The sequence below is a fragment of the Falco biarmicus genome, chromosome 12 (assembly GCF_023638135.1).
Source record: "Falco biarmicus isolate bFalBia1 chromosome 12, bFalBia1.pri, whole genome shotgun sequence".
Taxonomy (NCBI): Eukaryota; Metazoa; Chordata; class Aves; order Falconiformes; family Falconidae; genus Falco; species Falco biarmicus.
Genome location: NC_079299.1, coordinates 24,763,722 through 24,786,498, shown reverse-complemented (window position 1 = coordinate 24,786,498; position 22,777 = coordinate 24,763,722). Strand labels below are relative to the sequence as shown.

At 44.2% G+C, this 22,777-nt stretch overlaps 1 protein-coding gene across 1 annotated transcript; it reads right to left on the bottom strand.

Moving 5' to 3' along the window:
- Positions 1–781: 781 nt before the first annotated feature.
- On the bottom strand, positions 782–22,550 carry BFSP1 (beaded filament structural protein 1). The gene is made up of 8 exons (XM_056357855.1): positions 20,949–22,550; positions 13,554–13,614; positions 9,969–10,064; positions 9,019–9,111; positions 8,198–8,305; positions 5,561–5,781; positions 4,079–4,164; positions 782–2,170 (listed from the first exon to the last, which is right to left on the bottom strand). Exons 1-8 carry the CDS (start codon positions 21,317–21,319, stop codon positions 1,239–1,241), a joined length of 1,968 nt encoding a protein of 655 aa, XP_056213830.1. The 5' UTR covers positions 21,320–22,550; the 3' UTR covers positions 782–1,238.
- Between the last annotated feature and the right edge of the window lie 227 nt (positions 22,551–22,777).

The following is a 22,777-nucleotide window of genomic DNA, read 5'->3' as shown; positions in this document are numbered from 1 at the left end:
AGCAGCTGAAACAAAACCTGAGAACTGGGATGGGATGGGAGAAGGAACATGTAGAGCCCAAACCAGTGATGCACTCCAGTATGTGCCTCGCTTTAATGGGATTATCTGTATGCCTGAAGTCAAGCCGAGGGCTAAATGATGCAGCAGCAGTGTTTGCACATACACAGGTAGCAGTTTGTTGTTTGGTTTTTTTATTCCTCCCCCCCCCCCCCCCCAGAGGCAAAAGGTTCTGGAAACTGCATGAGACTGTTGAAGAAGTGTTGCTTTTTGCGTCCCCAGGGTGCTTGTTCCAGCAACCCCATGGAGCTCTGTGGCACTGCCGGTGACGGGCCTGTGACAGGGCCCCTTGGCAGTATTACACTCTGTAAAACGCTACGGTCTGAGGAAGTACTTAACAAGAAAATACCAAAACACACAGTCTTTTGAGTTGGCTGCAGTCTGCTCAAAAGCTTGTTGGCATCCATAAATACCTCAGTTGTGTTGGGAAAAGGACAAATATTGCCTTTAGTATCTTTTATAAGAATTATTCCCCACTTTGGTGGAATTTCTAGTTTTATTCTGAGAAGATACGAAGTAAGAGCTTATTTCAGATAGAGTTTGTCTTTTGATCCAAAAAGAAAGGTCTGCCAAGCTCATCTCTAAAGACTGTAAATTGAGAGAGATCTAGGTTAACAGGCATCCAGCCCTTTCCCTGGAAAAAACACTGCACACCCAGTCGGCTGACGTTTACTAGTAGAGACTTCTAGTCATCGGTAAAGGCAACACAAACCCACAGTGGGTATCTTCATTAGAAGGCAAAACTTTTATTAAATGAACCAGATGTCACAAGTTAACATTTGCAGCTGTCTGAGAGATGGGGAATCGTACGGCAGCTATAGGAGCAGTAGAGGAATACGCAGATTCGTTCCAGATACTGTGGAAAGCCAGGTAGCTCTGTAATTAATAATAATTACTTTCAACTTGTCCTAATCATGAAAATCAGTTGCATAGGATGTGCCTATTACTTGTTGCCCTGGAGCACTTTAGTGGTCGTTGCACCAAAGGTGAGCCTACATCAGACAGAATTACCATCACGGTATCAATCTGTTCCATACCAAACAGCAAAAACCTCACTACTGTATCATTCGGTCAGGAAAAAAAAAAAAAAAAAAAAAACAAAAAACAAAACACAAACAACCACAGTCATTTAATAACTATGCCAGACAAGTTGACTATCGGGGTGGGTGGGGGGGTGTCACTTAAGAGCCTTTGTCACCTGTTTTCTTCTTGCTTGTCTTCTCTATCATTGTCTCCACAATCATCGCTGTCTCTTCGTACGTCTGAATCCTGTCATCTGAAAACTTCTCAATGGACTCTACCACCTCCACCTTCTCATAGCTCATTGAGCCAGGCAAGCCTGCTTCCCTGAATAAAAGGCCCTGCTTATCTTCTCGGTCATATTCTGCCTCTCGAAGGACACCTGGCTCAGTTGGGCTTACCAAACCAGGGGAAGGAACTGTCTCAGGCTCAGAGATGTCTGGATACGTTGTGATTTGCTCAATTTTTCCTCTTGCTTTTTTGCCCCATTCAAGCACATCTTCTTTCTCTTCCTCTTGGAGTTCAAACTCTTCTCTCCTTTCATAGATAGCCCCTTTCTCTTTTTCTGATGGTTCAGCAGGTTCTGGCAGCTCTGGTATGGGTTCCACATCACCACCGTTCATCACCTTCCCGTTGCCGGTGGAAACTGTGATGCCTCCCCCAGCTGGGATGGAAGGGGCCAGGATGCAAGGTTCTTCATAGCCTTCCTCCCCTGTCACCAGCACGTAACGCCCCTTAGGATGGGTATCAGGTTTAGGCTCTGGTCTCTTGCAGACTCTTATTTTCTCCCTCACAATGTTACACAATTTATCGAAGGCTTTACTTATGCGGGCTCCATCAGGTACGTCCTCTGGGCCTGCTTCTTTTTCGAGTTCTAATCCTTCCTGCCTGGATTCACATGTGACTGAGCCTTCATGCCTAAACTCCAGCGGATCTTGGTCAAAACCTTCGAGAGTTCTTTCATACATTCTTTCAGGCGAGAGACCGTCAGTTATGTCTTTAGACATCAGCTCCTTTTTCCTGGCAATTTTCTTTGTCAGAGCTTTTTGTCTGGGCTTTACACTGGCAATGTCTTGCACAGCCTGGGTGATATCTAGGGAAAAATTAGAACAAAGCAAACAACAAACAGTGCTGAACACAGTCGCTGCAAACGCTAGAGCCGCCTCTCACCCTCACTGCTGCAGGCGGAGAGCTGAACACCGCAGCAGTGAGCACGGCTTCAGTCAGCACCTTAACCAGCTTCTCCTCTTAACCTTAACCAGCCTCTCCTCGGCCAAGCGGCCGCTTGGTGTCTAAGGTCACCACTGTCATGCGCAGCGTGAGGACAGGACAACCATGCATGGGAGAGGCAGACCTATCAGGCCCATGCTAATACTCAGCAGAAGCGTTGGGCACCGGCTGCTGCTGCCAGGCTCAGCACCTTCCTCCCAGGCGCCGTGGCAGGGTTCAGCCCTGCTAACTAGACAAGAAGCATCATCTCCTACGGCAGAGGTTGAAGCCAGGTGCCCCAAGTTAGAGGCACGGCCTTGCAGAAGGACTAAGTGCAAATGGCTTGTCTGACTTTTACAACTCCTGCTAGGGTTTAGGGGGGGAACAAAACCCAAAAGCCCTATTTAAAAACTTCCTGGCTGAACGCAGGGCTGCTGGGCGAGCGGACCAGGTGAGTGTCACCACCAGCTCCTCCAGTGCTCCTGAAGATGGGCTCAGCAGGGGGACGCCCCGCCGTGGGGCTAAGGGCAAGCCAGGCACCCCCACTCACTTGGGTGTATGTGATGCGGTGGGGTATGGCAGACGCAGGAGGTGTGGCAAGTGGCCACAGAGCTAAGCAGCCGCCAGGCCAGCAGCACGGTGCCGAGGAGCAGCATCCTGCATCACCGGAACACCAATGTTGAGCTCTAGACCCCAGAGAGGGCCGTCCTGCCCGCAGGCTATTTCTGATCCCCTGGGTTGTCAGTAGTCCCAAACCCCACGGTAGCTGAGCAGCAGCAGCCACAGGAGCACAGGCAGGCTGCTGGCTTCCCTGGCACAAACAGCTAGAGCAGAGACACAGAGGCTGGTACTGGGAATTATGGAAACACATTGACAGACAGATATTAATATGCTTTCCCCAAGGAAGCTGTTTTGTCCCAAGTCACAGGTATCACAATATACATGAAATGCCCTGTTTGCCTTGCAGGTAGGAAGCAGAGGTGAGGCTGGAGACAGGCCGAATCTTCAGCAGGTATAAAACAACACTTTGCAACAAGGTAGTTATTTACAGCTGCTGAGGATTTGGTCTCAGGCATTATGGACCCATTTCTGCCAGGGTACACAGAGCAGTTGTTAGAAAAATTACAGCTGCACTCTAAAACCCCCTCAATTTGACAGTTTGTCTCCATTCTCAGGGCAGTTATTAGTAAAAGCACAGCTAGCCTTGGGTTTAAGCTACGCTAAGGTCATCCCATATGTTAGTACCTACAGTACCTTTCTATAAACCAACTCCCCTCTGTTAAAAGCAGCCATGCTACTTTAGTCCTGGCCATTTCTTTGTCACCAGGTTTACAAGCATTCTAATCCTAACTAGCAATCAGACAACACGGAGGTACCACCATTCAAAGGAATCCAGGCCACGGGATGTAAACAGGCCCAAAAAAGCACCCTCCGCCTGCCTGCAGCGCTCAACATGCCTTGACTGCTCTTCGCATGTGACTGCGGTGTGAGCCAACAACTCAGCACAAAACCCCTGGCTCCTTCCACAGTTTCAGGTGCCTTTTGACTTTGCTCTATTGATTGGCCTAGGTAGTAAATTGCAGAAATTAGCAAAGAAGCTCTTTTGCTTGTGGTTTTGGCCTTTGACAGCTTGTCCCAAAGCCAGCTGAGGTAAGCTGAAATTGTCGTATTTACTTAGCAAGCCTGGAGTCAGGCTGTCTCGGCTGGCGTTCATATGGAAGACAAATGGAAAAACATCTTAAAATACAGTGCTGCTGCTCTGGACAGACAGGAAGACATGTCACAGTTTTACCTCTTCCCCTCGAAGCTGGAGGCTGGACAGGCCTATAGATCTGCGTGAAGAGTGTGACTGGCGTTCCTGCTATAGCGGAGTTTAACCTGCCAGAGAAGACACACATCAGTCAGATCTCTCCCCCTCATTTCCATCAAGAGCAAGTGAAATTGTGCAAAATGAACCATGGAGGCTAAAGAAATGTATTTCTCTGTGGTGTGGATTCAAAGAGAATGATGGCAGCCTGTTTCTTATCTGGGGAGAATCGACAAAGCCCCAGCACCTTCACAGGACTTAGGCTGGTTTCCACCAGCAGGAGACATGAGATGCTCCATTAAGTATGAGGTACACCAGTGATTAAAACCCATAGCACCAGGTTTGTAATTTAGCACAGCACTTTGAAAGGATGGGAAGATTTTGGATGGGCAAACGGTCCATCCATGCCTATCAGAGGTCAGCAAGCGCCGTACATGCTGGCCATTTGGTAGCCGTTACAAAGTTACCTGCGTATTCTTGTTTTCAGAATGGCAAGAAGAAAACTGAGCGGTCTTCCTTTGAAAGTATTTGAGGAGTCAGTGGTATTAAGGACTAAAAATTAAAACCGAGAGGCTGGCTCATATGCAAACCAGTTACTGTATCTGTGGCCCTTCTATTCTGCTCTGCCCGAATTTGAGAGAATATTTTGGCCTTTAGGGAAGATATATACCCTGTGTAGATACGCAAGAGATGCACATTTTGATTTTTGGCACTGAGAATATCAAATACTGATCAAATACTCCTAACTAGAACTTGGTGTCCAAAATGAAATACTGAAAATTGATAAAATATCTGTTCCCTGCGTGAGATGATTGACTCTTAGTGAGTGTCCTTCCCCTGCATCTTCTGGACAAGCCAGAGCAGCGGTTTGGGCGCTCAGGGGTCTGGCCCTGCTGCATCTGCCTCTGCAGGCCCTGCTGTGAAAGCCCAGCTCCTTTTCTCATGTGAGGCTGATGGTTGGCATTAGAGGGAGCCAGCGCTCCTCCGTAGGTTTAAGCACAACCCAAATCCCTGCAAATTTCTTATATTCTACCTTTTTTCCTCCCACCTTGCCTGAAGAATGGGTTTGCTGTGAAAGTGTTTTGCTTTACAGGACATTTGCCCTGCCTGAGCCCTGCAAAACCAACCTGCCTGTACGGCAGCAGCTTCACAGACGCCTGGGCAGTGGAGAGGGCGTTCAAATTGCTTTCATATATATGCTCCTGACTTCTGCGTACTGATGCCAGGACAGTATCTGAAAAGGGGACTGTATGGAAGAGAGACGTTCAAAATGGCTCTGACCTTTTCCTCGGCAGAGGCTTGACCAGATTTGGCTTCTATTTAGATTCCTGTCCCTGGATATCTAGCAGTGAGAGGTATGAAATGGCCATAGCTTTGGGTGGATCAAATGCCCTTAAAAATACATTTTTCAAAGGAGATAAAAGAGATCACTGGCCCCTTTGGAGGAGTCCAGAAATCCAGCCTTACCGGCTGTCCTCGTTCTCGATGATACGTTTGTACCGTTCCAGCTCGTTCTCCAGGGACTGCTGGTAGATCACCAGCTGGCGGCAGTCGGTCGTGTACTTCTCCAAGGTTCTCTCGGCCTCCTCTATCCCCTTCCTAAGGTTTTCAATCTGCTCATTGTAAAGCTGAATTTCATCGTCATAACTCTCCTGGGTGTTTTTAATCGCTTGCTCCAGCATGGTTGTCTGGTAAACAAAATTGGTGCATAAAAGAAGCAGCTCTGAAGCATTCAGCATCCCCATATTTCAAGTGTAATAAAACATGTCTTGCCTTTAATTACCCTGCGTGAGGCTGCACTGCTGAAACACAGCAGCCGTTTCACTGCATTTGTTTGGGTATTCAAAATCAGTAAGTCCCCCGCTCCCTTATCTATCCCACGGCTTCTCTTCTACAATAAGCGTGATGGGATCAGCATGAACCAAGGGAACAGCTGTGTGATGTCTCCTGCCCCACACACAGGAGCCTGGCTGATGTCTCGCTGCATGACTCGCAGCTCAGCAGAGATGGCCTCGGCAGAGCCAGCCGTGTCTTACAAGGAGAGCAAAAGTTCTTAACCAGGAAGATGCACCTGGGCAAAACCTGTTCTTCCTTCTCTGTGGTCCGAGACCAAGCACTGAAGGTTAAGGAAGGGTCTTTTTTAAAAATAAAAAGCTTCCTTTTTAAATTCAATTCCGTGGCTTTTTTACTTCAGCAGTAGAAGTAACTGCTGTGCAGTAAGGCTTCAACTCCAGCCATGGGAGAGCACATCACCCAGGAGGTGGCGATAAGTGCTTTGCAAAAACAAGGGGCAGGCGTTACCGGTGGGTTATGTGACGGTGTAATTCTGCTCTTGCTTTCTTCTGCTATTTTCAGCCTTTTATAATAGTTCCTTTATCACCTGGGGGCTTTTTTTCCCCTTTTCAAACAGCTTTTAAAGAGGTGAACTCACAAAAAGCTAATAGGGCAATAACTGACTAATGGATTCTTTAATAATTGATTTATTTCTACATGTTACAGGCAAGATTTTCAAAAGCCTTTTCAGAGCCTAAATTTACGAGCTAAGTCCCTTGCCATTAGTTTGACTGCATTGCATTGTACAAGTGGACCAACAAGTTCCACAGACCTCTTTAGTATTTAGTGCTCACAAGGTGGGGTCAATAACATCTCAGCAGCACAGTCATCAGGTCCAGAAACAGGAAAGCAAAAGAGCTCGAGGACACCTCAGTCATCAGATCCAGCCTTCATTGTCACAAGCAATCATGCCATCAACCTCCACTCATAAAGTTATTACACTCGTTTAATCTCAGGGCATGAGAATGAATGAACTAATTAACTCTTTCTAAATGGGACATGAAGATTTGATTTTGGAAGCAGTATGATTAATTCCCCAAAGAGCGCCTCTCTCCGTCTGCCAGCAGAAGGCTGATTTTCTCCCCTTTTTTCTATACTGATTCGTTATCTCACTTATCACCGTATTGATTCTTGCCCTTCCCAGAGTGCATGTGTCCTTTCCACCAGAGCATCAGACATGAGAAAGAGACCAAGGAAAAGACCTGTGGGAGCACTGTCCCCAAGTGCCCTAGTGAAAGGTATTAAGCTCAGAAAGTTCAAAGCTGCTGCTATGGCTGTCCAGAAGAGTCCAAAATCCCACCAAAAGGTGTTTTATGCTATCATATCATTCCCCTCACCCCGGATGGACAACTCTAGGCACAAAGGAAGCTGGATTTGGAGGCCATAAGGTGGTCATTCTCCACCCCTATCTGCTAAGAAACATTCAACTGTGTGGACATAGACCTGCCATGGGAAATTATTCAGGTCTGGTTTCTACTGACTTTAGTTGCTCCTCCATCTCCTGCCACTCTCATCCCTGCATTGCACTCTCACTTGGAGACACTGGCTGGAGAAGGAAGGTTGATTTACAGCAGGTTTGGCTGGGAGATGGGCAGGAGCAGTGAGTCAAAGCCTTGGCCAGCATTTTCTGCAAATCAGGAACTGGCAAAAAGCAGATGGTTTTGGTGCGGGTAGCGTCTAAGCACAGGAGAGGCCTTGACTCAGTGCTTAGCAGTGACAGGGATGAACACAGGTTGCCAGTGTAGCTTGATACCTATTTCAGTTTTGATTACTAAGCCTGTCCAGTCCTTCTCACAGCAAGCTCAGCACTGGATGTGGTACTGATGGAAAGGACTGGGCAGAGCCCAGAAGGTCCCCCATCATTTTTCATGGAGCCAATTTCCAGCCTGAGCTCAGTAAGAAAACAAGCAAGACCGGCCCTGTGTGACTTTTCCATCCGTGACCTGCTGAGTCTGTCCTGCAGGAATCCAGCTACGATGTGGAATCCTTCTCCCGCCAGCTACTCCGATAAGTAAAGACAGCTTTATTTTGGTTATAATACTTACAGCCCCCCCTGGACATCTAAACCTGACAATTTGGACCTTTGGACCACTCAGAGAACGGGAATGAAGCAGCTCAAGAAAAACATGGAAAACTAAAAAGAAAACACACCTCCAAGTCAACTGAGTTCACAAGACCCTGATAAAGGCCACTCAGGTTTTATCATGTGACCATAAAAAGAGCTGAGTTCATGAGCATCATGGTTGTGTTTGTGGCTAGTGATGACAGTACCTCTGTCTGCAGTTTGTATTTCTGCGCCTGTAGCTGGCAGAGGATGCTCTTGTATTCCTCCAGCTGGCTCTGCAGAACAGGGATCCTCCTCTCTGCTATCAGTTTTTCCTGGTTGGAAGAAAACAACATGTGTACAGGAAAGTACGTTACACTCTTTTTAAAAGAGCCAAAAGAAATTCCACTACTGGAAATAAACCGTAAAGACAAACAGAAAATTACAAGAGACAAATAAAAAGATAGATACTGAACCTCAAGTAAACCCCTGTGGCAGGGCTTTAAGAATAAAAGATGTCAAATGGCAGGACTGTAGAAGTACAGCTTATGTTGAAATTAGACCCTATAGATACAGCTGTTCCTATCTTCTTCCAACTAATAAATGTTTTTGGATAACAACTCATATTGGTGGAAATCAAGTTTTCATCTTGTCTGTAGCAATTTATTTGATTACAAATTTTCACCACATCTCGCCCCTTCAGGACAAGATTTACGTTCTCTGTAAATACTCAGATACCCTGCCAGTTCCTTAGACAGGCAGCACAACTACTTCAACTAACTTTGAACAAGCCATTTTTGGGGCTAATACGTACACCGGGGTGCACCTGACTAACATAACCTCTATCTCTCTTCTCCTGATCAATTCAGTTTTTCAAAGCTACAGCTAGTTTTCTGTCTCGTATTCAGTACTTACTCATACTTACTATGTACTTACTCATAGTTGTTGCAGTTTTCATGTAACCTTGGAATGGGAGTTAGAGGATCTTGGGGTGCTTTAGGAGAAAACATTGTCTCTGACTTGAAGCATTTATCAGAGCAATACTTACCTCACATATGCCAGTGGTTATAGGGGACACGCGAGGTGTTGTCTGGATGATCTGCTGCAAAACATTGACATAGGTCTGGATTTCCATAAGATTCTGTGGTGAAGAAAGAAACATTTTCATCAGAAAATGCCATAGCAAGGTACTCCCCTTAATGTGCTCCACTTCTGGGGCTTATTCCTAGATATTTACTTCTCTCAGTACATAAAAGTCCAGTTCATGTTCAGACTTGGTTTTGCAGTGTGGTTTTAGACCTAATTTTGAGTGCATGTGTGCTAACAGTTTCATCATACTAAGGGTGCATTACAGGCATTTGACTAAGTGACAATATAGTTCATAGTCTTAATTAAAGATTCTCTGATTTCAAATTTCACACGAGATTTTCAAAATAAGAACCACAAATACCTTTGTATGTGGTCCAAAAAAGTAAGTCTCTTCTTTCAAAAGCAGTAAAGATGGGACAGTGGCCTGACCCCAAGCATCATATCTCTCCCAGGAAGGAGAAGGGGGCTGCATGTGTTAAAATTTGGCTGCAGTGTAAAAATATGGCCACAGGATTATGTCTGCTGATTAACTGGAACGTTCTGGCCCAGAAAACTGGGTATCCCCTTCTGATGAAAGAAATAGATTCTTAGCATGAAATACAAGACAGCTTGACCAGCATGCTGGGTTGAGTCATGGTAACAGGTCAACAAATTCAAGAGATTGCTACAGCTGTAGGCACTGGACACTGAGGGAGTGAATCTGGAAACTTGCAGCCATCCAGCTGTTGGGCTTGACCTCCACAGCTGCAGCTGTTGGGCCCACTGAAAATATATAGTGCTATATTTACCCACCAAAACACAAACAAGATTTGCTTTAATTTGCCACTGAACAGACCATGGAGAAAGGCAAGGCTTCACACGTGTCTCTAGAAGGAAGAGCTAAAGAAGATGGCAAATTCGGCCAGTTACCTTCTTGTATCTGTCCTTTGTGGCATTAATGTCATCCTGCAGGAACTGGGACTCAATCTGCAGCTCCAGGTTACACAGCAGTGCTTCATCAGCTTCCTGCAATGCAGAGACACGTGGCACAGTCAGCACATATGCCTGGAGTGCCAAAAACACAGCAGCCACTTAGCCATAATGCGAGTCATTGTACATGCGTAGCAGCCTGCGTGGAGGATTGAAGCCTACTGGGAGAAACAAAAGAATTATGAAACCAACAAACAACTGGCACCTTATTCATCGTGTTCTCCCACTGTACACATTTGTCTTCTGCACAAATGTAATTTATGATACAGTTCAGCACTGGCACTGTCAAAATTTGTTTACCATATGCTTTATGAATGCTGGGAGCCAAGTAATAGATGCTATGAAATACCAGTCTTTGACACTAAAAGCTTGCAACAGTGCATGCATCTAAAACAGGTAACATCAACAGACTAAAGCATTGATTTCTTTAGTGTTTATGACAGGACCTGAGGTATCCAGATGCCTTTTTAATATCCCCAGTAAAGAAGCCCTTAAAAAAAAAAATATCCAGGCTGGTCCAAAGTATTTTCACTCCTTTTGGCATGTTCTCAAGTACCACAGATGTTTATCAGTTTGGAGCCATTTCTAGAAATAAAAATGACAGATGAGCAAGTCCAGAAAAAATCACCTTGCTGCAGAAGTTTCTAATACATTGGGATTTGTGAGGACAAAAGTTCGTAATGGCTGATTAATTCAGGGAATAAGGTGTATGACTCACAATCGTGATCTCAAAGTTCATAGGTATGAGTGGCACCGGTATTTAAATCCAGTGAAATCTCCATTTCTGTTCAAAAGTGTAATTTAGACTTTTTTCCTACGTTATGCTATTCAATACAAACCCTTGAACACAGAGTAATTTCCATGGAACTTGGCAATATATTTCAGAAATATGTAAGGGTGAAAGCAACAGCTTGATTTTTCTACTTAATGCACACCTTCTTGGTTAGGTTTATCATTAACTAATACTGTAAAATACCACTTTTGAGAAAGTAGTCAACTGAATCTTCCTTGCAACTCTACAAAATTTCTACATTCCTCTGCGAGTTTGCAATTTTCCTCAAGAAAATCTTGATTTCTGCGTTTAACTCGAAGTGTAAATAAAAAAAAAAAAACAAGGATATAAAAGTCCCCCTTTAAAATTACCTACGTGCTGTAAAAACGTCTCAGTGAGTGGATCACAGGTTGCAAATAAACCACTGAAATCCATGGGTGCAGCATATAACCCGTAGAAGGGAATTTTCCTTTTTGCATGTGCACAGCATGCACTATTCCAAAAATGTGTAGATGTTAGCTGTCTCATTATGCCGCTGAGCCTCCCGGCCAGAGAGCTCTCCAGCAGTCTCTCTGCTTTGTGAGACAGTGGCTGATTCAGACACATCCAGACCAGCACATTCGGAGCTAGTCATCAGGAATGCCCACTGCTTTTCCGCACTCCTCTGCCTTCCTATTGAGAGGAAGATCAGTGGGATAATGGCCATGTTGGGAGGTCTGGGGGAGGGAGCCAGAAAAAGCCCCCAGGCCCCTAGAAAATAGCAATAAGCAAATATTTCTACATATAATAAGCAAAAGCAGCATTGGGTTTTCCAAATGTTCCTCCAAAGGGGAAAAATATTTTCCCCTTTATTCCCTTATGCTGAAGCTTTCAGATAGATCAGCTTCACTGATGCTGTATATCAGAACAGCACAGTGCCCAACGCATTTTCTTCTGAACTTTGCAGTATTTGCTAGTCACTCAGCTTCTGAAAAACGATTCTGCTTTAGGTGCTGATTCCAGAACACTGATCCATGTGCTGAAGCAGCATTTTCATTTACCATGGAAGAGAAATCCCTTAGATCTCTCCAGAACCAGTGTCTGCTGATTTTCCAAACTGATTCTCCATCTGTCAGAACAGGCATGGGTTTACATCGGCACATGCAGGTTTTGGGCTACATCTTGGACACCGTACAGAAAATCAGATGCATTCCCTCCAGCATTCGGTGCTCCAGTGCAAGGAGCTGCTGCAACAGGGGCAGCCTGGGATAAAAGCTCCCTCCACAGCTCAAGATCTTATCAGCTGTGCCAAGGGTTGTCAAATCCATTAACTTTTCTTTAGCTACAGATTGGTTGAGAGGAACCATGAAGATGGACCCACCAGCTCCAGCTACCCCTCACAAAATATTTGCCTCCATAGGTATTTTTTAAGAGCTTGCAGGGCCCCCAAGAGCCCTACTAGCGCTTTGGAAAATAGCACTGATGCAGGATATCTAGAGCTCACTGGAGACAGAAATGCTAAAATGCACTACTACTTTTTTATATAAAACATCCTTATCATTGACATGACAGTGCTCAAGCAGAACAGCTCCTGCCACTTGTAGCAGGGAAACAGTAATTTTAAAAAAAATCTCTATTTAATTCACACATAACTGTTCCCAAATACAGAAGATGAAGGACAAGCTGTGAAAAGTAGAACTGAGGAAAGATATAATCCAACTTTCTTCACTCAGATAAAAGCTAGTAGGCAAGAGAGGATGAATCAGGTTTTCTCAGTTTTACAGACCTGGCTTGGAAACTTCCTAAATATGTTAGTAAACTTTCATCTTTTCTTCTTTTGTTGTTATTATTTCTCTTCCCATGGTATTATAACTCAGGAAAGTACAGCTCAATATAAACTTTCCTTGTGTTTTACTGTGTAAGGAATATATCAGGGTTTTTTTGGGGCTTCTCTTTTATCTGGAAACCTAATGGCAAGCTGAAGGTTTGTCCTGGTAAGGGATGACCACATCCTGCAAGGGACTGAGGAGCTTTGAGACACACCAGACTTCACAACTTTGACACAATCGGCATTTTCTCATGCCATGATATCAGTACTAAACATACTTCAATTTATACGGAGAAAGTATTTAGCAACACTTTTTCTCTGGTCTAATTTTGGACTCAGACATGTGAATTGGTTGCATGATTTGACTAATTTGGCTTTTTCTTACCTCTGTGCGTAGACTCTAATTTGCTCAGAGAGAAATTGTCTTTCAACTTTAAAAAAAAATTGTTAAGAGTTAAAAAGAGTTATTAAAGGCACCTAAATGCGTGCCAGATCTTCAGCAAGGGTGAATTTTCAAAGTTCACATTGGGTGTGGAAGAAGCAACATGTGTGTCAATTGCAGATCCCAAAATGAATGCAGGAGGCATTTGCTGATGCTTGAAAAGGAGTGTTACACAGTAGGTCCTCCTAGCCCTTGGTCTTCCTGAAAAACTCATGAAGTCCTGAGCATAGCTGAGGCTGTGGGCTACGTGACCAAAATCAGGACTGTACAGAGCAGGGCGCTACACAGTGCATACACACAGGCTGAAGCTCAGCCATTTGCACCAGGCTTCAGGAGGGGGATGAAGGGGAAGGAGAACTTTTCATCAGTGCATAATGACAAGAAATGTCTTTCTCTGACATTTTAATTTCCCACTGCTGCTTCAAAGCAGCTTGCTGTAGTAAATGAAACCCAAAGAAAAAAAATTATAAAGACCTTTTCTCTTTTCCACTTTTCCAGGCTTACCTTATTAAGGCGTTCAAGGGTTTCTTTTAGCTTCTGCTGATATTCACGTTCATTTCTATACCTGCAAATAGAACAAAGGAGATGAAGTTCAATGGTTTGTCCTTCTTCAAACTGCATTTTTGTCTGCACTATCATGCACAATATATGCTTCACACTAAAGCAGAACATGAATCTTGAAAGGGCCCAAAAGATTTATTTATGCATTAGCACTAATTATTTTTTTTTGGTCCCAGATGCTGAGAGTAATTCTAGAGTTGAATAACTTGCCTTCAACTTACATAGCAGAAGACAAGGGAATGCCACACATTTGCTATCATTTTTTCACAGTAAAGCCCAAGAACAGACTACTTACAATAATAGGATATTTGGTTGGCATTGGACTAGAGTGACAGCTGTGCATCAGTGGTTGCTACGTGAGTATTTGGTACATTAGCACATTAGCATTTCATTACATGGTACTTGGTTTTCTGTTCAGCCTGACGTTGTTCAATAAGCATTTTCATGACAGACTCCTTAAACACAAGGGTTGCAATTTCACATATTGACTACATATGAATAATGTTATATTTAGGATGCTTTGATGGATCAATCTGTGTGTCCTCGTTAATAGCAATTTATATTTTAGCTTGGTCAAAATCACATGTGAATCTCAGAAAGGACTGCACTTAGCCAAGTATTCTTATGCATTTATAAAACGTCCACAAAAGCACAATGTGCATGTTCCTGTACTGAGTGAACAATGGATGCATATTGTATTTATCTTTGATTTCAGGAATCAGCACATGTTCTTCAAGAATTAGGACTCTCTATGTGTATGTTAGATAGAATTGCCTTCTAGAAAACCCTTTTAACTGCAGAGTATACAACTTCCTAATTGTTTAATATTGTTGTTTATGCTTTTCCCTAAATAAACTACTTATGACATGTTTAACAGGAAATATGGTTTAATGAGACCCCATCAAAAAGAAAAACCAAAAACAAGCCGCCAGAAGCATCCTATAGTACAAGGCAATGAGACTTCACCATCAGTACTGAACAAGTAGCTCATCAAACTCCATCTGCTGCCAGTGCAGAAGTATGTAAATATAGTCAATTCCTGTTTATCCCTTTGCTTTCCCTAAAATGAGATACAGAGGGATAAAGAGCTGTCATTTTCTTACAAGAAAACCTCATGGCAATGTGACAAGTCAATTCCGGTGGTGAATGTCCTTCATTTGCAGTACAAGCAATAGACATCAACAGAAGCATGAACCTTGGCTGAAATTCAGAATTGAACATAAGCCTTTGTCTGTCTTCTCAAATCATCGATTGAGCCCAGATATGCTGGTGGCATCTAAGGGACTTGCTCCATTTAACAGGGAACTTGTCCGTTCCTGGACTAAACTTATCAAGAATCAAGTTATAATGGTCATGTTAACCTCAGTTCTTTCTTTTTACCTCCTGAAGGACAAACAGCCAATGTTATTCTCATCTCTGTCAACAGGTCTTGGAAAGCTGAAAGGATGGGGTCACTCATGAACTGACCAGGACCACAAAGGAAGAACTTTGCAGAACAAAGAAATGGACCCAACTTGGTGCTCTCGTTTCCCAACTTTCCCTTCTTTTGAAATCCCATAATATTAGCAGCGTTGGTCATCGGTCTGTTTTCAAATCTTACAACAAACAGCAAAGAAACAATTGGAAATGATGAGGTTTTATGTCATCATCACTCCTACAGACTGCCGGGCCTCTTCAGCTGAAGTGCTATTCTCAAAAAAAAAAAAAAATAATCCATATCTTTTTGTAAATTTGTATTAACATGGGGTTCAATTCCAAGGATACACCCATGAACATTCAGCTTCAAAAGCAAGACTGCCATTGTTTCTGTTGTTCATTAAGTAGCTCACCTTCAATCAGTTTTCTATCTTCCAAACTTTTTGTGTGCAGTTGGCAATAAACACTTTGTTAATATAGATTCTTTCTGATAACTGAGCAAGAACGAAGCAGAATGTGGTAGCTTATGAAAATCAAACACACAGCTACAATAAAAGGCTAGATTTACACTCCTAGTAATATACAAGCATTCAACAATCAGGGTCTAAACCTCAGCCCTAATGTCATTCAGAACTGCTCAAATCTACCTAGTTGCTAGGTTATCACTCAAAAAATTCTCTCAATGACTGAAATATTCAGCTACATTTTCCTTCACTCTCAAGTGACCCAAATACCTGCTGTGTCACACAGCCATAAATCCACCTGGCAGCCTTGAGAATGTTCGTATTATGTGATTATCCTTTGAAGGAGCATTGCTTTTAAGTGATGTTCAACCTACTCTGGAAGCTCAGTGGAAAAGGGCTAAGGACCTCTTAGAAATTATTGAGATACCTCATGATGCTTCTGTGCCTGCTGAAACGTATCTATGTAAGTGCAGTGGCAGACAAATTGCAGCCCTGTTATCCTTCAAAACTGATTTCACTGTTCAAGTAATTAGCTGGAAGTGTTGAAAAGAAGTGAAGCTTTTCTTAGGTGGTTGCTGGTCAGCCTTTCCTGGACCGTAAGAGCCATAAGTTTATTTGCTTGGTTTTTAAATATAAAACAACGAAACACTTCCTCACCTGGTCAAGTAGATATAGGGTTGCCACAAATGTTTTTGGACTGTTCAGAAAAAAAGGGATATTAATTTTTTTTTTACATAGGGGAAAAGAAACGGAACAGCAGGGGCTGCCAGGCTCAGAGAAAGCAAATCAGAGCTTTAAACGTTCCCATCACCTCACCTCTCTTAAGCTAGCAGCTCTCTCTGGGGGCACGAACAGATTTACAGGTATTTGTTAAGCCCCTTGAGCCACCCTACAGCTCAGGGCACTGGCCCCGTGAAAGCATCGGGCATACAGGAGGGAAGCCCACTGCTAGGCTTGTTTCTACACCCAGAAAGCCATGGCTCCGGCACCACTGTAAATCTTTTTTCCCATCCCCAGCTGACAGGCAGGCTGTGCTTACTCTTTAAAAGATGGGGCCAGGGCAAGGTCCTTGTTTTTTGGACCCTGCCTCGGCTGCAGTGCAAAGGCTAGCTCCGCTCCAAGAGAAAACAGTCACAATACATCCAAGTGATGCTCAATGACCAGATAATTTCATGTCAAGCCTGCACCTTTAATACGATGAGAAATGCTGCTTCTCTGTTGAACCCTACTGAACTCTTCCAGCAATATATAAATCCTCTTGGCTTGCTGCTAGCCAAGGTTAAACTTCTCTACTACTTTTCTCCTTTTTGCTCTCCCTGAGGCACTTCACTAGCCTTTTCCCAATAGATGACAGCAATTTGTGTGCTAAAGAGAGCACAAACTGCAAAATGCTGGTCCTGCAAGGACAACAAACAGGGCAATAATGCTTGTGGGTTATACCCTGAAAGGTAGGATGAGCCCCGTGGGGGCTGCACTTCACTTTTATGAACAGATTGCTACCTGTGTTATCAAGAGGCTGGGCTGACAGCCACACGGCAAGATTTTGCAGTCTGAGGAGGGGGTGGAGGGCAGGCTGGACCTCCCTGCCTACAGCAGGATAAAACTCTCCCTATCACCAGAGAAGCGGCAGCAGTGCAGAGATAAGCCCTGCAGACAGGGCTTGAAGATGACTTTGCTGGTGGAGTCCCTACTGCTCCCCATACCCCATCTATTGTGTTTTCCTACTTGTTTTTGTTTTCTCACACAGGCGTTGGGTCTCTGCTGTGGCCTCCAAGGTCAGAGCATCACCACGTGGCACAGCTTGGAGAACACAGCATCAATTTCCATGTTTAGTGACTTCCAAGGAATCATATTGCATGCAAAACCCACAAGATTAGCAGCGAATGAATTTTAAATGAAACAATCGATTAGCAAGACTTTTAATTTCTCAAGTTAATTAATCCTGTTCAGTCAAGGGCACTAAAATCTGGGTTTCAGCATCTTTCCTAATATCATGGAGAGAGAAATACAAGCCTTTCCCACAGCCAGATGCAATGTTGCTATAATAATGATGCTCAATAAAATTAGCATAATTAGCCTTTTTATGAGATGCATCCAAACAATCCCTAGCAATGCTTTTTTTTTGCAACTTCAAGAGGAAGAATTCTCCGCTGGTACAGAATTTGAATTATTCATGTTAATGTGAAAAGCTATGAATGTGACTACAGAGGGTTTAAAAATAAATTTTAATGTAAGATCTACTTTTCAACGGTTCATGTGCATTTAATTGTACAGACCCAGCAGTTCCAGGCCCTACTGTGTTTAAATGTAGCTTTAAAAGGTCTACTTATATATATAAATATATTTCCCAAATTGTTAATGTGAGTAAAGGAATGGGTTGTAAGAGCTAAAATTCTTTGCGTTAGTGAAGGACAGAGACATTCGTCAACTAATTGATACATGATGCTCCACTCTAAGAGGGTTTTTAAGTCCTAGTGTGCCAAAAGTAGATGCTTAATGTTTCAAAAGGAAGCAAGAAACTCACGCTGCCTGCTGCCAACCCAGTGCAAACCCAGGTAGGAAAGCAGGTCTTCAGCACAGGAATCTTCTTGTTTTGGTAGCATGGCAAGGCCCTACCTCAACACAGAAGTTTATTTCTCCCATATTTTGTTTAGAGAGCTTTATTTATAAGTTTAGGTAGCTGAAATCATAACTATCAGGACAGCTGTAAGCTAGAAACATGGTGAGAAGGCAGAGCACGTGGTGTCAGAGCACTGGCCTTGTTTTAACACCTGCAGCTCAAAACCCAACCAATTTTTTTTCAGACCCTGAAGAGACTTTCAAAGTCTTTCTTCAGGTCAGATTCAGCAGCTCCCAAGAGAGAAAAAATACACCCAAAATTCACTTCTTGGTGTCAACCGAAGGCAACTCAGTTAAAAGTCAGTCAGAGCCCTTCCATGGTAGCGGTCCTGCATATGTTTCATTTTTCAAATGGCAACATGTTGGCTTGGATATAGTCAAAGTATCCTTTTTACTTTTGTTTATTGCTGACTGAACATCCTGGGACTGTATGACAAGGCACCATCCATTTTCTCTTAAGTCATCACTAGCTACCCCTGTAACAGGTCCTAAATCTCACTTTCAAATAGCACAACCCCTTCTCTGGGCATTTCCCCCCAGGATTTTCAACACCCTGTATGCTTCCCCAGCTATTTACAGCTTGTGTAAAGCAACTCTAATAAAAAGTAACTTATCTTCATGGCAGATCACAAAGCCTTCTGCTGGGGAACTATACAGGCAGTTAATCCACAAACTGCTCAGTTGGATGCAGGCATCCATCGAAAGGTAGCCAGGACAAAGGAATTTTTTCTGGCCAGTTTTTCTAATGTTTTTCTTGCCAGTTTTTGAAATCAAAGAGGGAGTTGTGTGTTTCACTGCACTGACTCTTCACCTGCCTGAAATACCCCGGACAAGGAGTATGCATTTTTGTCCAGCTGTATCACAGGACTACATGCTTCTATACAGTTTGCACATACTGTTAATTAATATGCAGCTAGACCTTTAAGTACTGAGTTTAGTCAAAATCTCATGGACACCACATAATAAAACCATCTGAACAAGTATCAGAGTCAACAGCTAAATTATAGGATTGGCTCATAGCTGAATTTCCTACTCATAAATATTGGAACACCAAACTGCCTAATCAAGTGCTTATTACTCACTGGCACCGAGCCAGGGCATCACGGATATCTGACCATTTCCAGCATTAAGCCTCAGTGCCCCGGGATGGACAATTCTCTGCCATCAGATGAGAAAGAGAGATCAGGGCTTGGCATATCTATAGCTGTGCCGTAGCTCACAGCCTCCATGGGCTGTTCGTGTGGCAGCCCGCTGAACTGATCTGCAGATGGTTTTTGTTTTGTGGGGTTTGTTTTTTTTTTTTTTAGCTGGTTGATTTTCTTGATTCAAATCTCAAGGCGGCCACAGAAGTAGCTGTGGCAGCATGGCAGGTCAGATGGTGTGTGCTGAGCAGCATGCAGGGCTCAGGAGGGCAGGATGAGGGTGCTTTAGGACTGTACAGCTGCTGATAGCAATACATCATCAGACCACAGCCCAAAGGCACAGATGGCCTCAACGTCAATTATCTCACATCTGTTTTCTGGCTCTTTCCAGTTGAAAAATTATTTGAGACAGAAAAGGAAAATATTATGAGTCTTACACTTTCTAGTCCAGAGGAAAACCAGTAGAGGATCAGACTGAAAAATCCTGTGGTTTGAGCAAGTCAGACAAGTCTGTTATGGAGACAAGGGGTGAAATCTTGAGGGACCTATATTTCTGCAGCTACAAGACAGCACTCCAGAGGATTCACTTTTTGCCTTACCAAAAATGTTTCTGATGAAGTGTGGTAAGCGTTGCCTGGGAGTGGCTACACTTCTACCAAAACTGCATTTGTTGAAAATATTTCAGTTTTTTCCTTCCCATCACTGTCAGTGAGAAGTTTTTCTAAGCTAAAAGCATGTTATATCGAGTCCATCCTTCACACTTTGGTGGGGAGGATCAAAAGCTCCTCTTCAGCCTCCATGCTGCTGCCAGATTTTCCTGGGTGAACTAGCCAGGTGAGCATTTAGGGGGAAAAACCTGACCAATACGTAACAGGGAGCCAGAACCCTTCTCTCCTGTGAGCAGTCCCTTTTACGAGCAATACTCACCGAGTCTCATTGTGTATTTAATTAAGCAACAGGGCCAAAACTGCCTGTGCCTGAGGGGAAAGGACTAGACATGGCTGCAGGCACTCGTATTCGTATGCCTCAGCCCCCAAGGCTCCTACTCTGATTTATGGCACCATTGAGGTTAAAGAGGTGCAGTTAGGGAAAACTTGTTCTTATAGCTATTGCTTTAGTAACATAAGATGGAAATAGCGGGATGCAAAGAAGAAGGGGAGGGGAATTAGGCAAATTTCACATACCAGGAAAAAAATTATTTACTCTTTTTATCTGGTATCTGTAGTGGTTGGCACAGACTGGCCCAGGTGCCCCACAATGCCTGTAAATAAGTTTCTCAGAGATATCCCACACACTTCAGGAGATGTTTGGGGTCATGTAACTCTGTGCTGCTCAGACACGAGACTTGCTTCAAGCTGTTTGGTTTTTAATTGTGTTAATCCCTCTTTGCAGCTCAGAGCACAATCCTCCTAAAGCTAATAAGCAGCAGTCCCAGCGTGTACCATGTGAGGACCTACTGCCACAGAAGGGAGAAGGCAACTGCCCATCTAGTAGCAGTAAGACAATGAAATGGAGCTAGATCTCTCTAGGTCCTGGAACCTTGCTTTTCACCGTGGGCTTACATGCCATCCCTGATACAAGTCTGATACACATAGAGAGGTATCACCAAAGCAGCCGGTGACACCAAACCCACCCTTACTACAAAGATTAACTCTAGAAATGGTACCAGCTATCTTCCCTCTGTTTGCAAGACTTACTTGTTGCGGTACTCATCAAGCATGCGCTGAGCATCCTTCTCCTCCCGCTCCAGCTTGGCTCGGTCAGATGCCAGCTCCCGCATTCGCTGGCGGTTGAACTCAATCTGCCCGGCGAAGGCTTCGTCCAAGCCCACCAGCTCGTCCATGCGCTGGAAGGTCTCCAGCTGCTTGCGCAGGATGGTGTTGCGCTGCTCCAGCACACGCGCCCGGTTGATGTAGCTGGCAAAGCGCTCATTGAGCTCCTGCAGGTTCTCCAGGCCCCGGGCTTGGGCCAAACTGTCAAATTCTGGGGAGCCTCGCAGCTCATCGTAGGCATCTGACCGCTCATACTTCTCCTTGCGCACCTCGCGGAGGAAGCTGCTCCTGTACATGGCTTCGGGGGGGCTGTGCGGTGCCGGGTTCCCCTCTTGTGTGCCTGCTTGTCTCTCCAGTTTGGATCTGAATTATGTCTGGGGGGTTTGGGGAGGAAGAACTGAACATAATCACCCCCCCAGATGATTAGGACTTGACTCCAGGGCGGATTGTGGCACTAAAGGCATCATCTGCAGCAGTGAACTAAATAAATCCCAATGGCCCCGCCTTGGGGCTGCCCACCCAGGCGTCAGCAGTTCGGAGGAGCAGCAGGTATCGGGGGGGCGAGGGGCTTTTCTTTTTGAGTGTTGCAATTGTGTGCAGCCAGAATAAAAGAGAGCAACATCCAGCTTTTGCCCGGCAGATTAAAGCATTGTCCACACACAACAAAACAAGTGCTTTGCAGTTTTGGAGGCTGAGCTCAAAGCCTTTCATGGCTGTGCTGGGGGGGGGGGGGGGGGGGGGGGGCGGCGAGTTTTGTCTCATGGCGGTGTCCCCAGGGCTGTGTGCAGAGGCCTTCTGCTGAGCCAGGAATTTGGTGTGAGTGGATGGCAGCACTTGATTTTTGTTATTTGACAGTTTTGCAATTGTTTAGGATGATGGGATGGTGTATAAGTCAACATGACTCCTGTCCCAAGTAAAAGATCTAGCCATTTGGTTCTCACGTCATGCTTCTTCGTGTCAGCCTTTTCTGCAGGCTATTTCCACCTGACATGAGAGGCATCAAAGGAGCAGTGGTAGTAAAAAACCCATGCTTAACACTGTCCCGTTGGGAGGCCAGTTTCCTAGGGGACAGCAAGCGCCACGTCTTTTCACGACTTGGTGGACCTACCATATTATACTATGGGGATCCACCATCCATCCCTCCTTTCTTCCTTCCCTTCACTCCCACCGTAATGGCATTTCATGTGCTGTCATTCGCTGAGAGGCTTCAGTCTCTCTGAAAATGATAGATATATTTCCTCTAGTACTTTTTTCCAGATATTTCCTTTGCAAAATCCCATTTCTTAGGCCTGTTGTTCCAGAAGCACATCTACTTGCTCAGCCGAAAAGCCCAACACCAAAACAGTCCAATGCTGAGATCCCTGTTAACAACTGATGTAGAAGTCACCCTTTCATTTTTTTAATGCACACGTCTTGTGTGAATATTTAAATTGCATGTATTGAAACCTTAACAGAGAGTGGCCTCACTGATGGCAAGTGCAGAGGTGAAGAAAGAAGCTGGGTGTTCAGGTGACTCTAAAGTTTGGGTTCTGCACCATCGGATCTGAATCAAAAGGAAAAAAAGTTCATTAGAAGTTTTCTGCATCTTTCAATTCTGCTTCAGATTATTTGAAGCGCAATGGGGAAAGATCAAATGATCTTTCAGAAAATCAAAGTAGGCTCTGCACACGCATTGCGCAGCTCCACAAGCAGCCTCTGAACTATATAAATAGCAAAACAGGTAGATTTTTTAGAAACATTTGGGATCTTTACAT

Excerpts from the sequence above, each read along its gene's own strand:
- BFSP1 (XM_056357855.1), bottom strand. The coding sequence starts at position 21,319 with ATGTACAGGAGCAGCTTCCTCCGCGAGGTGCGCAAGGAGAAGTATGAG. Across the intron at positions 5,782-8,197 it reads AATACAAACTGCAGACAGAG|ACAACCATGCTGGAGCAAGC; the intron begins GTACTGTCATCA and ends TTTGTTTACCAG. Across the intron at positions 4,165-5,560 it reads ATCGAGAACGAGGACAGCCG|GTTAAACTCCGCTATAGCAG; the intron begins GTAAGGCTGGAT and ends CTTCTCTGGCAG.